The 14,591-nt window shown below is 32.8% G+C and overlaps 2 protein-coding genes across 2 annotated transcripts in view; both read left to right on the top strand.

The window, feature by feature from the left end:
- Window positions 1-10,708, top strand: part of LOC133201889 (uncharacterized) — a 151,744-nt gene extending 141,036 nt beyond the window's left edge. Inside the window, exons 4-5 of the mRNA XM_061337682.1 lie at window positions 591-838; window positions 10,244-10,708. Of these exons, the coding sequence (XP_061193666.1) occupies window positions 591-838; window positions 10,244-10,297 (302 nt within the window). The 3' untranslated portion in view covers window positions 10,298-10,708. The remainder of the gene's footprint in view (window positions 1-590; window positions 839-10,243) is intronic.
- Window positions 1,709-8,418, top strand: LOC133201890 (uncharacterized). The gene is made up of 5 exons (XM_061337683.1): window positions 1,709-2,416; window positions 6,385-7,190; window positions 7,300-7,448; window positions 7,663-7,698; window positions 7,930-8,418. The coding sequence occupies exons 1-4, from the start codon at window positions 2,398-2,400 to the stop codon at window positions 7,673-7,675; spliced, it is 987 nt and encodes a 328-aa protein (XP_061193667.1). The 5' UTR covers window positions 1,709-2,397; the 3' UTR covers window positions 7,676-7,698; window positions 7,930-8,418.
- Window positions 10,709-14,591: the final 3,883 nt, after the last annotated feature.

Raw genomic sequence — 14,591 nt, 5'->3', positions numbered from 1 at the left:
CTTTGACCTTGACCTCACTTTTCTTAAATTAGTGTTTAGCTCATTTTTAAAGAAACCATTCATAATATTTTCATCAAACTTCATATGCTTATACATACTGATGTAACCTTTTGAACTGCATCAACATTTTTTGACCTTGACCTTTCCTCTGACCTTGACCTCACTTTTCTTTAATTAGTGTCAAACTTCATATGCTGATACATACCGATGAGAGCTATTCAACTGCATCAATGTTTTTTGACCTTTACCTTTCCTTTGACCTTGACCTCACTTTTCTCAATTTGTGTTAAAATGTTGCATTACTAATATACCCTCGGCGGGGCATTCATGTCCTATGGACATATTTCTAGTTTTTAAGTAGAACAATGCATAAAAATTGGATCCTATATTCACCATTTTTCACTTAAAGATTAATTTTGATCTCCTTACATTATGTTAACTTAACCATCATTTAGCTGTTGTACTTAAACCAGGGGGATGACTAAATGATTTAAAGTAGATTTAAAGATGCATTTAGTTTTGTAATAGCTAAGCTGTACCAGTCGTAGTTCTAATTGTAGTAATCTAGTAATGTCAATACAATATTTCAGGTGGACCCAGCACTGCTGTATCATCTCTATCAATGGATATTACCATCATGTATAAATTGTTAAGGAACTACTCCGACATTACTCCTCCTGGGAATGGATGGGGAAAGGACCCAAAAGTAGAACACATTACGGAGAGTGACGACATAGAGAGGATTCGTTTATATAGAAACAAGTATTCCCATGATGCTGGAAGTAATCTTGTCATGAAGGATAATGTTTTCAGTGCTATCTGGACTGATCTGTCCCAGGTGAGACATTTTAATTTGATGCATCTTTTAAGTAAAGTAAATCATATGTTACTTTATCCATGAGACATTGTCAAATCTAGAATATTCAGTTGATACCAGGGATTTTCCACTGCCCCGTGTAGGGTCGAATTTCGGCCCCATTCCCAATTAAAAAACCCTCCCTTTTTTCCCAAAATTTTACCCCATTTTCCCCCTCAAATTATTTGCTTTTAAAATTCGATCGGGATCGGAATTCTTACAAAAGTACGGGATTGGAATTCACAAAAAACGTATGTAAATGGCCAAGCAGGAGCTTGAGAATTGAGCCACAATATATTCGAAATATTATAGAAAGACCTTGACAAAATCTAAAGGCAACAGGAGCCTAAGAGAGTTTTTTTTAGAGGTAAGTAACAAAGTAAAAAAATATCATTATGTGTTTTAAGCAATGTGACAGTATACCTATATCCATGTCAAATAAATGGCATCGTCCCAAATTTCCTCGAAAACGAAAGGACATCTTATTAAGCTTACAGATTTTACTTTTTTCCATAGCTAAGGGTAATTGTGACGATGAGCTTCAATCAAACGAAAATCAAACTGAAGGAAATGAAATTGAAAACGATAATCAAGCAGAAATTGAATGTGATGAAATCAGTAAAGATGAATCAGAATTGGAGTCGACCTCTCGTCAGTGCATTCAGCTAGCAGTTGATCAGTCTCGGGCTGAAGGAAATCGTGATTCAACAACAAGTGAAAGTGAAAATGAAGACTGCAGTGCCAGATCAGAACTACAAGATAAGAGATTATTCAATGCTAAAAAATATGAGGGTCTGTACAAATGGCTTTATTTCAGCCACACCAAATGGGGCTTTGTATGCAAATACTGTGAAATATTTCATCTACACCTGATCTTCTAGGATCTTCTAGAAAATTTATGGAGAAAGGTGTCAGTTTAGGCACTCATCCAACACGTAAATTACAGAAACATGAAGAAAGCAGAAGACACCAACATGCTCTTCTGAAACATGCAGAAACTGTCACCAGTAAAAGTAGTAGATCTACTTTATTGAATATTTGGAGCTCAATGACCGATGAAAATTCAAAAAATAAAATGTATAATAGAAATTATCTTGAAAAACTCGTTAAATGTGCATACTTCATGGTCAGGAAGAAGTGGGCTTTAACAGAAAATTTTGAAGGTTTTGTGCGTTTTGTTGGTCAGGTTGGATGCCAAGAAATCCACAGATATCTAGAAAATGACCCAAAAATAACTTACCTGTCATCAAAATCAGTGTCAGACATTTTGAAAGATTTAAGTAATGCAGTGGAAGAAAAAGAGGAATGCTCCTTACTTTGCTTTACTAGCAGATGAAAGCACTGACGAGGGAAATCGAATCCAGTTTGCCCTCTTGGCCAGATGGCCCTCGGAAGGGAAATTTGAAGATCGCTACCTAGGTCTCATCAATGTGAAAAAAACTGATGCTCAGAGTCTTTAATAGGCCATTCAACAATTCTTCTTGGCAAAAGGTGTAGATCTGGACAAAGCTAGATTCACAGCATTTGATGGTACTAATACAATGAGTGGTGAAATATCAGGTATGTTAAATTTAGATAACAGTCACTGTGTCCTTATTTCTTAGGTATCTTTCATTTTGCTACAAGTGTAGTTTAAATTTTACATTTGATTAAGATTTTTAAAAAATGACAATTTCATATTTAATTATTTATAATTAAAGAGCTAAATCCACGAAGGGGCTAAATCGGCCTATTTTTTCAGGAAAATTAAACTGAGGGGAAGAAAAAAATTAACAATAGAAACATTATCCTTGGGCATCAAACTTAAATAGTTTATGCCAATTTTTTTTTATTTGATGACGTCATATTTGTACAGAAAACGTCTAAACACGTGCACTTTGCTAATTTTTATCAAAATAAAGCATTTTTTTCGTCTTTGGTTCAAATTTTTGCTGTGGCCACACCCTTCGAACAAAATAAAATTTATACCATTGAAAAGAGGATTAAAATATGAATAAATAAAGTATATTTTTATTTTGTTCGAGGGGTGTGGCCACATCGAAATAAATACTTTTCGTTCGATTCAAATATCTTAGCACCGACTCACACAGTGAAAATAGCGGGGATTACCCTACATTAATAGAAAAGAAAAAGATTCTATATTGTTTTTGTAAATATTAAAAAGTTTCGAAATGCGAATGTTATATTTATTATAAGTTATTTTGTGTTGTGGTGCAAAAAAGTACAAAAAACTCTCGCAAAGTATGACTGCATGTAGATGCAATAATGTCGACATTTTGTGTACTACGCGCCTCAGTCCTGACCCAAGACTTTTCCTTCAAGTAGCTGATCTATATTTAACTAATTATTATGCTGAAATGTTTAAAAAAAATAATGTGTACTCTTTTCCTCTGACAGCCTATTTATTTATGCCTTGAATTTGTATTCCAACTCCCGGCTCCTCGTCACCATGGTCACTATGTAATCAAAGGGAGATCACCCGAGAAACATGTATGCTACATCTTTATTTTCTCCTGAGTGACCGTGTCGGAATAGCGTAGAATATTAAACAAATTACATCGGATGCAACCACCAAGACGTATTTATAATGATTGTTTTGCCACCTTACAAAACATAAATGTCGTGAAGTCTGAGCTGCAACGACAGCATACAAATGGTTAATGTTACGCAATAGAGTCTATTATAACTACATGTATTATTATCATAACCCATACCCAACATGCGTTTCATAAATCGCCAGTGGCATTTTAAGATAAAAGATTAATTAATATTCATGAGTGAAAACCTTTACTGATCAGAGATCTCTTAACATAAATTATGTTACGAAGTACTGAACCTAGAAAATTCGAGTTGACAAATCAAATAAACAATAGATTGATTTTACAGATCGCGTGTAATTTTTGTGATAGGCCTCTATAAGAAAAATGCCCTATATTGTATAAACGAATAACTTACTACCAAGGCAGTGACAACTCTTTATGGTTTTAAGTAATTTCGGTATCGCATGCATGCTGTGACCTAGCCAACACATGAAAAAAAATGTCAAAGGGAGGCTATTTGTTATCTCTTTCTATTTTGAGTTACTCCGCTTAAATGTAACAGGCCCAAGGGAGAGAGGGCAACCAGATTTGCAAGCATGTTTATACATGTACATGTAGTAGTGTAAATTCATAAAGGTGGGATTAGAGCATTGATATAAAATAAGAAGCAAAAAAAAAAAAAAAAAAAAAAAAAATTATTGCATTTACAAAAAAAAAAAAGAAAAAAAGACAGGGGTTATTGGGGGGAGGGGGTTTCGGGATTCCAACTCTCACTCATTACAAACGTGGGACAGTTCGACCAATTACTGCTGCCATTTAAACAAGAAAGTAGTAAAGTGAATAAATAACAATGCCAATTATATTAGTCCTTGTATATATAGTATAAAAAATGAATTCAATAGCAGTTTTCATTTTTTTTTTCAATCTCCTTGATAAAAAATTTAATTTAAAAACGATTGATTTTTCGTGACTCGGTCATTGCATAAATTTATTATAGATCCCAGGCCCGTAGGTAGCAATTTCAGTTTGGGGGGGGGATACATTTTCAGATGGGTGCACTATCAACTGCTAAAATTCCTTGACAAGCAAAAAAAAGGGGGGGGGGGACAAGCATATAGTAGCTTTGTTTTATATAGTATTCTATATATAGGCAGAATTAAGGGGGGGGGGGGGGGCATGGCCACCTCCCGGTTCCTAAGACAATGTATCCTGAATGTATTATTATTATTACCGGATATTACTGCTTATTTTGCCTGTGTATCATATTTGTTTTTTGAAAGGATGTCTATATAGAATATAACTTCATAGATCGGGCATTTGAACATGGTATTTGGGGGGGGGGGGGGGGGTATGGTAATACGCGCTCGACATGTGGTCTATAATTTTTTTTCCGATCGTCTGTAATGATAGCCATTTACTACGGCCAGTAGCTGTTTTTCGTATATTTTTGTTTAATTACAAAGAGTAACGATCCGAAAACGTCCATATGCAATATGTATACGATATTATGATTATTTTATCGTCTTCTGTACTCATTATCGCCTATCTATTTGTAGTTGTGTTAGAAATTGCACATGGAGAAACGAAATTTTATCTTAAGTAATCATATGAAATTTATGAGTAAAATGTTAAAACTGGTTTTGAACTATACGAAAGTCTTAGATGTTGTTATCTTTTAATTTAATTTTCACTTCTCACCAGATAATCATTACTTTATGATTTTATTAAAAGGGTTTATGATAGGTACTCCCCAACATGGTAGTGTGTAAGATACATGTATGATAATATGATAAGAAAACGATTAGTAAGCAATAATTAATTCGATCATATTTGTCATCTGAAATCTCTTCTCATATCTATTGTGGGTATATAAAAAACGTTTCTCTTTGATGATATAACATATTTATCATAATTAGTGAACTTTATTTCGATTAAGTAATTTACATAGAGTAAAGTGGTATACATGTCATTTCCGTTTATCTTGTTGTTTTTTTTAACTTCTGGTTCCGTTTTGAAATTCAAATACTTTGGAAATCTTGTGTTTTCGTTGGACTCTTAATTTTTTGCGGCCGATTTGATGCTTTGCATCACTTTTGTTTAAAAGTCTGTAGTGGCTTCTTCCCTGTCAATCTCTGGTGCGCAGGATTGCCGTCAAACTTTACATTTTACGTGTACTACATGTATGAACTACAATTTCATTTCAAATGTCCGGGAAATGTCATAAATTTCGGAAGTGCAACGAAATTCTCAAAATGACAATAAATAGATGGTAACTTTAAACGTATTCATTTTTAATGGACCTTTTCATTTTAATTTTATGTTTTCGTTATTGAAGAGTACTTGTGTATTTTCTGCAAAAAAGTCTATTTTTTGTTTGTACGCCGTATGACCATACAATAACATATTTAAGAATGATAAAATCCTTATCCATGTCTACTATAGTATATATATTACTACATTAATTCAGTTTTACTCAAATATGATGGATTAACACTTGTGTTTGTTTTCAGCTTAACGTGAATCTTATTATCATTTAAAACGTGTTACATGTATCAACGATTATACCAGACAAACGTATATAACAAATATTTGGCATTTCTTTAGAGTACAAATAGCTTTAATTAACAAATAAACCAAAAGTTTTCAGAACTTCTTGAAAAATTCATAGTTTAAATTTTCCCAAAATTTTAAAGAAGAGCCTATATTGGTTATTTGTATTCCATTAACGTACAGATGTTACTTTCTTATACAAAATGTCAACGTCACGACGTTAAAGTATGTAACGTCAACGTTATGACGTGATACTTTTAATAAGGAAAACAATACCAAATTTAAATGACTGTAAAAAGAAAACCAAAAGAGATATTGTTAAAAAATAAATTGTTTTACAACATACAAATCTTATAGTTTTATGTGAGAAAGTTTCATTTATTTTGATAACTGGGCCGATTTAGCCCCTTCGTGGATTTTGCTCTTTATAAATTTTAGGTTTGCAGAGAAGAGTACGACATATTTCTCCTCATTGTTTATACATAAACTGTCGAAACCATCTCCTGGCTTTATGCTTAAAGCATCTGATGCCAACATATTCATCCTTGAAAGATGTTGATAGTGTTCTTTTGTCTCTCTGGAAGTTATTTGAATACTCACCTCGCAGACTCACGATGTTCCAAGAAGACCTTCAAGAGATGTATGTAATGAAGTCATACGCACTAGTGAAAGCCATGTCTACACGATGGTTATCTCTTGAAATAGCCTGTGGGAGAGTTATTGACAGGTATGGGACAATAATTGACATTTTAGATGAGATATATGATGAAAAGAAACAACCAGAAATATACAGAATTCGCTTTTGTTTGACCCAGCAAAATACTGTTGCCATGATGATGTTATTGTGTGATGTTTTGAAACCGTTGTCACACTTGAGTGTGTATTTACAAGGAGAGTATGTAAATTTTACACACATTGGCACACACGTCAGACATGCAAATGATACTCTCCATGACATTATACAAAAAGTGCAAAGACCAGAAATTGATCCTGAGCTTAAGTTTTCCAAGATTCAGGAGCTGTTTGATGAAATTACTGACAGAACACAGTTGGCCATGAGACGTAAAAATCTTCAGCACACAACTCCAGACGACTTCTTAAGAACCATAGGAGTCCCATTCATTTATTCATTGATTGCTGAAGTGGAAGATGCTTTTAGATGCACACCAGTTTTGCAAGCACTAGGAATACTAGACCCTAGAAATTTACCAAAGAATATACAAGAAATCCCTGGCTTTGGAGATGTAAGCATATGACAAGCCAAAGTTCTTTTTTTTAATAAATCTAAATAAATTCAGTTCTATTAATTTTTCAATCATAAAAGAATTTATAATATTGAATTTTAATTTAAAGGATGAAATGGACAGGATAGCCAATTTTTATGGAAACCCAAAGGAAGATACATTTATGAACTATGTCACAAGATGTGGCAGTGACCTGAATGCACCTGTCAAGGTGTGTGCTGAGTTTAAAGCATTCAAGCATCAGATGTTTATAATGAGGTAACTTTTTCAAGGTCATTTATAATTAAAATTGAAAATTTCAATGTAATTACTCATAAATTATTTTTGATTCATGTAACATTTATTGTTGATTTTATATTTATCAAGAATTGTTTTTTTTTTCTAAATGTTACATCTACTAACTTATTTTATTTTTTAATTAAGCATTTTTTTAGTTTGTTACTGTAACACACTGACATCTCTTTGATTTCAGCATTCATCCCTGAAAAATAACACCCTTACAAAACAGGTAACTTCCATGGATAATGTATGAGGATCATCAAATATAATTTATATCTATTGACTAGATTAAAGAGAATTACATGTATATTTATATCTTATACTGAATTTTTCATAAACTCTTTGGTCTATATATAAGAAATCTTAAATGATTTTGATACTGATTCATTGATTATATTATTTCATGATTATAGTGATAATATTGATAGTTATTATTATACCATTCATAAATTACTTTTAGATCAAGGGGCATTGATTCACCTTTGAAACAGTATCAACATATGAGAGAGGACCCAATCTTAAGAAACAGTTTCCCAAATATGATGCATCTTCTTGGACTGGCCCTTACAGTTCCATCAACAACAGCAGCAGTTGAAAGATCTTTCAGTTTAATGAACTTGCTGTGCACAACCTTGAGAAATAGGCTTATTAACTGTTCATTAGATCATTTAATGAGAATCTGCAGTTGTTCAAATGGGGAAGAATTAAATCGGGAAATCTTGGACAGAGCAATTAAATTTTTATAACACAAAAGAATAGATTGGTTAAATTTTAAGGTTTTGTTTTGGCAATAAACTTTTTTCTGACTCACCAACAGTGTTTAATTCTTGAAATATAGTCTTACAGTAGCACATAAAAATTTCCCAATTTTTGATAAATCGTCGTAAAATTCCCAATTCCAAGGGCCCGGGCCCCATTCCCAAATTGGTGTGGAAAATCCCTGGATACTTTCTAAATTCAGCGCAGAATCCAAAGATTTAGCAGGAAATGATCCATTTTCAACTTTGTAAACTTAACATTTTCCCCATAACTAGGATATGGTGGCGTATTCGTATGTGTTAAAAGTATCAAAAGGGGACTTAAAACAGCATTTAGAAATCGTCTAATGAACAACCGAGCCAGGAAGCTTTGATAAGGAAATTCTTATTTTCTTTAATTTAATGTTAATGCTTATAAGTCGAAGGAATTCATCACAAACTCAAGTAGAGGGGTCAATTAAAAAACAAAATGTATTTCTCCCCAAAAAAAGGCCTAGGATTGTCAAATTATTACAATGATTTATGAACATGACGAACAGTAATCAATCTCAAAAGTTAATTGAAACAATACAAGTTTTGAGCAGAGCAAACACGAACCTCTGAAAACATCAGAGGTGGGAACAGGTGTTAAAGCATCCCTTGCCGACCGGTCACACCCGCCATGATAGCCCCCCCCCCCCCCAAAGTAAAGTTTGTTTGTATGTTGTTTAACGTCCCTCTCGAGATTTTTTCACTGATATGGAGACGCCACCACTTGCCAGTGGAGAGCTACAAATTTTGTCCTATACTCGGCACTTACAGCCATTGAGCAGTGAGGGATCTTTTTTTGTGCCAGCATCTACTACGACACGGGACCTTGGTTTTTACGGTCTAATCCGAAGGACCAATCTCCACGTCCCACAGTGGGATTTGAACCCGCGACGTAAGGATTAAACTCCTTACTCCGCAACTCTAGAGCAGACGCTCTAACCACTGTGCCACGCGGGCGACAAAAAGGAAAGTAGAATTCAATATGAAAATAATGGCCAATCAATTTCTATGAAAAACGACATTTACCATTGACTGAATTTGCTAACAAGGTCATCGACCATAGAATTTGTGAAATGTTGACTTTTAACGAGACTGTTAATATTCTTGTGTCTTCAACTTATTTATCCATAGCTTGTCTCGTTTTTAAAATTGTTCGTATGTAGATCTGCATATCTAATCAACTGGGAGACGCATAAACTCCATGTAAAGATGATAGTGGTATATTGCTACATAAATAAAGGAAATTGACAATAGGAAAATTGAGGTCATCGTGTTTCTCATAAAGTTTTGTTGTTAGATTACCATTAACGCCCTTTTTTCTTGTAAAATATCCAAATATGAAACAGATGTGTCAGACTCTGTCGTATCTTTCATTTTGAGCTCACAGGGATAATTATATCAAGTCAACGTAGGAATGAAAATGAATATTTATGTTAATTGATAATACATTTTCGATATATCAAAATTTTGAATTGAAGGCCACAGCAAGAAAGTTTTTTCATTTCATGTGGAAGACTTTGAATATATTCTGCTTCATATGAATACAAAAAAGGTCTGCTAATAATGGGGCGCACTTAGTTACCATGGTATTCCGACAGATTGTCGGAAGACTTGATCTCCAAAAAAAAACTACCTTGATATTGTTAATCAGAATAATAATAATATAACTATAGGCCCCATGTTATGTAAATTCTCATTTTCTTTCCAAATGTTTGCTCTTTGGGCCGCAAGAAGGTTCACAGGGTCATTCAAGTCTTTTAGAAGGGTATAGATTGGAGGAAAATATTACTTATAATTGGATCTGTAATAGAATTTTATTAATTGTAATCTTCAAATGTCCAGTAAAGTTTAAGGACACTTGATTCATACTCAATGTATCCCCACACTTCTTGTTTGTTTGTTTTTTTAAATTTATTCAAGAAACATGCAACTTTTTCAGACAACATGGAGCCTTTTTCTTGCAAATCATATTGATTTTTTTTCCAGGCCATAATAAGACTGAGTGCTGGTGTATTGAAAAGAAGGATCAGTGAAATATAAGTGTGGAACTTGCTGAAATTCACGATGAGTTTTGAGAAGATTCTCTTTGGTAACTCGTAATCAAGACAACATTGACTGTAGTGTTCACGAATTAGTTCATGTACGACTTATTTAACCGGATGTTTCCAGGTTTACAGTTTTTGTTTTGTTTAATACATTTAAGTTCTCCATGCTGGCGCAGGATGCAGCGCATGTTTGCAGCTACGACTTAAACATTGTCCATCCGGCTGAGAGCACATTGTAAGCTTTTTATGTTTGTAAATGTTTATATGATTATAGTATTTGATTTTGCTTAAATGTTTGCATAGGTGTCATACGTTTTGTGTATTTTCTAGTCGTTTCTTAAAAATAGCAGATACCGCCAAATTTACAGTGTATGATTTTGCATTGATATATTTGCATAGTTTGCTCTATGAGATATTATGAGATCTCATAACTATAAATTCAAGTGTGTTTCGGCTTAATCATGTTAATATATTCTTATAAATTTCAAAATGTATGTAAATCAGATAAATGGCAATTGATTGATTATCTAGTCAAGGTATTTGTGTATGAATATCCTATGACTGTCTGTTATGTGTTTATGTATCAGTTCATTTTGTATATTTTAGCCTTTCACCACATTCTTCAATAAACTTGAAACACAGTTTGAATGGGTGGTTAGCTGTTTATACGCCGTGAGATTGACTGTAACCTTAGGATAAAAATCCTAGTTAATCAAGTTTACATGAATAACTCCTTCTTTTTATGCTTTTTTTTTTTGAGTTCGCTTTAAAGAAATCAAAAATTGCATGTTTAACAAAATATTTGGCAATTATATGGGGTTTTAAGAATTTTTATCTGTTCATCATAAGTAATGAAGTAATGTTTCGAAAAATACATTCTCTTTTCTTTTCCGTAAGCGATGCCAAGGCTTCCTAAAAATGACTTAAGTGCGCATTTCCATTGCTCTAGCTGGAAAAATATCAAAATAAAGGTGATGGAGAGTTAGAGATGCAAATATGCAACACATCACGCCTCAACAGGCTCTTACATATCATTAGCATGAATTACAGTCATTGAACCGGAAGTCCAAGGGTTACTACACTGCGCTTGGTTAGAGAAAATTCGACCCCATCATCTGAAAAACAGGCATTTAAAAATGGCAAAGAATAATTCTTTCGCTCAGATCTATAGATTTATGAACCTACTGCATCGTAGAAATCAAGCTGCAACTGTTCTACATGGCAGTCTTGCACGCTGTAATTGAATGGCCGGGGTGGGGGGTGTTTTAACATTCATGTGTTACTTTCTGAAGCTAAAAGATTATAATTTAACATTTTTATCAAATATCTGATGTTTATAAATCGAGTTTTACCTTACTATATTCATTTTTGAAAGTTATTAGATAAAAAATTCAAATATTTATAGAGTACTGCTTGTTGCGTTTCTTTTGCGTTTCAGTATAACATTCATTCTAACTCTATCGCTACAAACATGCTTCATTTTTTTTTCAAGACTTCCTGACAGCTTCCACTACACTTCTCCCATTTACGCACAATTTTTTTTTTATCTAGTGTAAAATTATGTTTGATAATATACAAAACTCTACTATATACGTGACTGACTTCTTATAATTTACATCTATATTACCTAACATTTTTGCACTAATTTTTTTTTCCGCATCCCTGCCATTTCCTGACAACTTTCATAAAGAGCCAAGCATTTTATGGAAATCACCAATTTCTATTTATAGGCATTCCTTTTCATTCAAGACTGACCTTTTTGATTTCATTGGGAACTTGTATTATATTTTCTTAGGTGCATATATTGCACATAAAAGTCATTTTTCATGTTCATCACTCTAATTTTGAGACAAAAGGTTTACCAAATCTGTCAAGATATATATAAAAAAAGGTGTTGTGAATTTACAAAATTTGACGACATACCTGTAGTTTAAAACTGTCCTTTCCCGAGAGACTTTCAGATTGTTTCGTGTATATTTCAACTCTTGTAATTATGTTCCTTATAGGGTTTTTATCACGTATCTAAATTTCTAAAAAAAAAAAAAAAAAAAAAAAAAAAAAAAAAAAAACACTTTTATATTTTTGAAACATATAATTATTGTTTAATTATGAAATAAGTTTGAAAACGGGCGTAATTAGACGATAAAAGGCCCGTATTATAGGGTCCTCGAACTAAAAATTTCCACTATTTAGATAGGGTGACGTGGTACTGAAACGTCATAGGTGTCAATTGTCAAATAGTACTCGTAAAGCTTATCGTAAAAAAAATATATTGAATAGATTTTTACATTAAATAAATAGACTACACAATATTGCCGGTTGAAATTTTGACATCGACCATATTTCTTTGGTTATGGACAGTCAATCTTTTATGTATGAACGTTTAGAAGAGAGAAATAACCAGAAAATATGCCGACAACTGAACTCGGGACTTCGACTAATTAGAACGAATTACTAAAGTTTAACTTCGTAAATATTTATAAATATGTGAATTTTAAATTCTCCTTCATTTTTTCAATTATGTAAATATAAATAAATGCTGTATATCTTCTATCTGTTCCAGCACTGATTATCATGTATTATCAATGACACCTCTTCAATGGCGCCGTACGCCATTACGAAGTTCACAAAATTCCTACTAGATTCTGTGCGACTTTTTTAAAAATGCGTGTTGGTCATTTATTTATTTATTTATTTTTTAAAAAGGTATCTTTTCCTTAAAATATTTTGTAGTACAATTCGTGATAGGGCATAAACAATTGTTCTGAATGGAGATAAACTCCGTGGCGTTTGCAGAAAAAGGCTCCTCTTTCATCTCTATACCAAGTCCAGGAAATGTAGAAAAAAATCTTCCTAAAACCTTTCTTGTGCACATTTGTGCATCCTAAAGCCACAAATTATACCTTACTAGCTGTCAATTATCCATTTATCACTTGATTATTTTCTAACAAGTTTAACAGACGCAACAAATGAGCCCTTTTGTATACACAATAAATACTTCCCTTGACCAGGATTGACACCTATGACGTCAGTGCAATGGCGCATAACATCGGCGATCAAAATTATGCATATTGAGAAAATCCAACTTTGAATCGCTGAAACATCAAACAATATTGATTTTCTAGCAAGAATTTTAAATATATGATTTAAATAACATGTAAGCTTTGTCATATCAAAAGTTTTGAAACGTGATAAAAATTCTTTATCAAACATAAAAAAAGTAAAAAAAAAAAAAAAAACATACAAAGAAAAATTATATGAATGGAAAATAATGGTCTGATCTCGGAATTATGATTCATGTATTTTCAGTCCATACTCAAATAAAATTATCAAATAAAATAAAATTATTCATAAAATGTTTTGTTCTGGTCCAGGATGGTCTTTGGTAACAGTTTGTCATAGTTTAGTTAGCGACCTTAATATTAACTATATAACCCATTCAAACCTTATGATTCTCATACTAATCGTTTAAAGGAACTATTAATATCTAAATATCATTAAAGTGTAGTTTGAGTTTATACATGTTTATACTGAGATTATATGACAAAATTCTGGTTAAGAAATGATACTACTATCGTAGGCGAAAATGCCTATCAAATACGCCATGACTCTTTCATTTTTATTCATTTTTCAGGGATGTCAACCAGTATTTGAGTACTTGATTATCGTTTGGTCATACTAACTAATCGACTGTATATGTTTTACTCTGTTAAATCTGCTTCTTAATCCTAATAATGACATTGGATTCACCTTATTTCTATACGCACCAGTGTTTTTTTTAATGTTTACTCGCGTAAGGGTAGGATTTAAAACCGTTCTTGGTTCATTGTTCTTACTAAGAAATATTTGCATATTTACTTTTGATCATCAAGCATACATGCACTTTCAGAATCTGCAGTCGTGGTATATTTCAGAAGGGTTTACAATCGAAAGATTAAATGATGAAAATGTTGTTAAGCTCATTTATTACCATTTCAACAGTGAAATACTGTGATTTATTTATTGAATAAAAATAATATTCTCTCACAGTGTGAAATGATACCAAAGTGAAATTCTCGCACAGTGTGAAAGGATATCAATCTAAGTAAAAAATATTTGGCCTGTCGTAAGATAGAGATAGTAACTAAACCGCCTTGATAGAGACTAAAACTGCCAATTTCTTCCAAAATATGTAGCTAAAATCCATGCTACAATGTTTTCAGTCTCGCAATTGCTAAGCTATGACGTCTCAAACGCTCAACTATGACATCACAGCCTGTGACACTGTGTTAAGAAAAGACAGAGGGAAA

This window comes from Saccostrea echinata, unplaced genomic scaffold (genome assembly GCF_033153115.1).
Source record: "Saccostrea echinata isolate AGI-Se365-2 ecotype Australia unplaced genomic scaffold, CSIRO_AGI_Sech_v1 ptg000046l, whole genome shotgun sequence".
NCBI lineage: Eukaryota > Metazoa > Mollusca > Bivalvia > Ostreida > Ostreidae > Saccostrea > Saccostrea echinata.
The sequence above is the reverse complement of the archived record's forward strand: the minus strand, read 5'-3'. Positions and strand labels throughout refer to the sequence as shown.

What these genes read in the sequence shown, in the direction of transcription:
- LOC133201890 (XM_061337683.1), top strand. An exon ending in AAATCCCTGGCTTTGGAGAT is followed by an intron (nt 7,191 to 7,299) that starts GTAAGCATATGA and finishes TTTAATTTAAAG; the next exon opens with GATGAAATGGACAGGATAGC.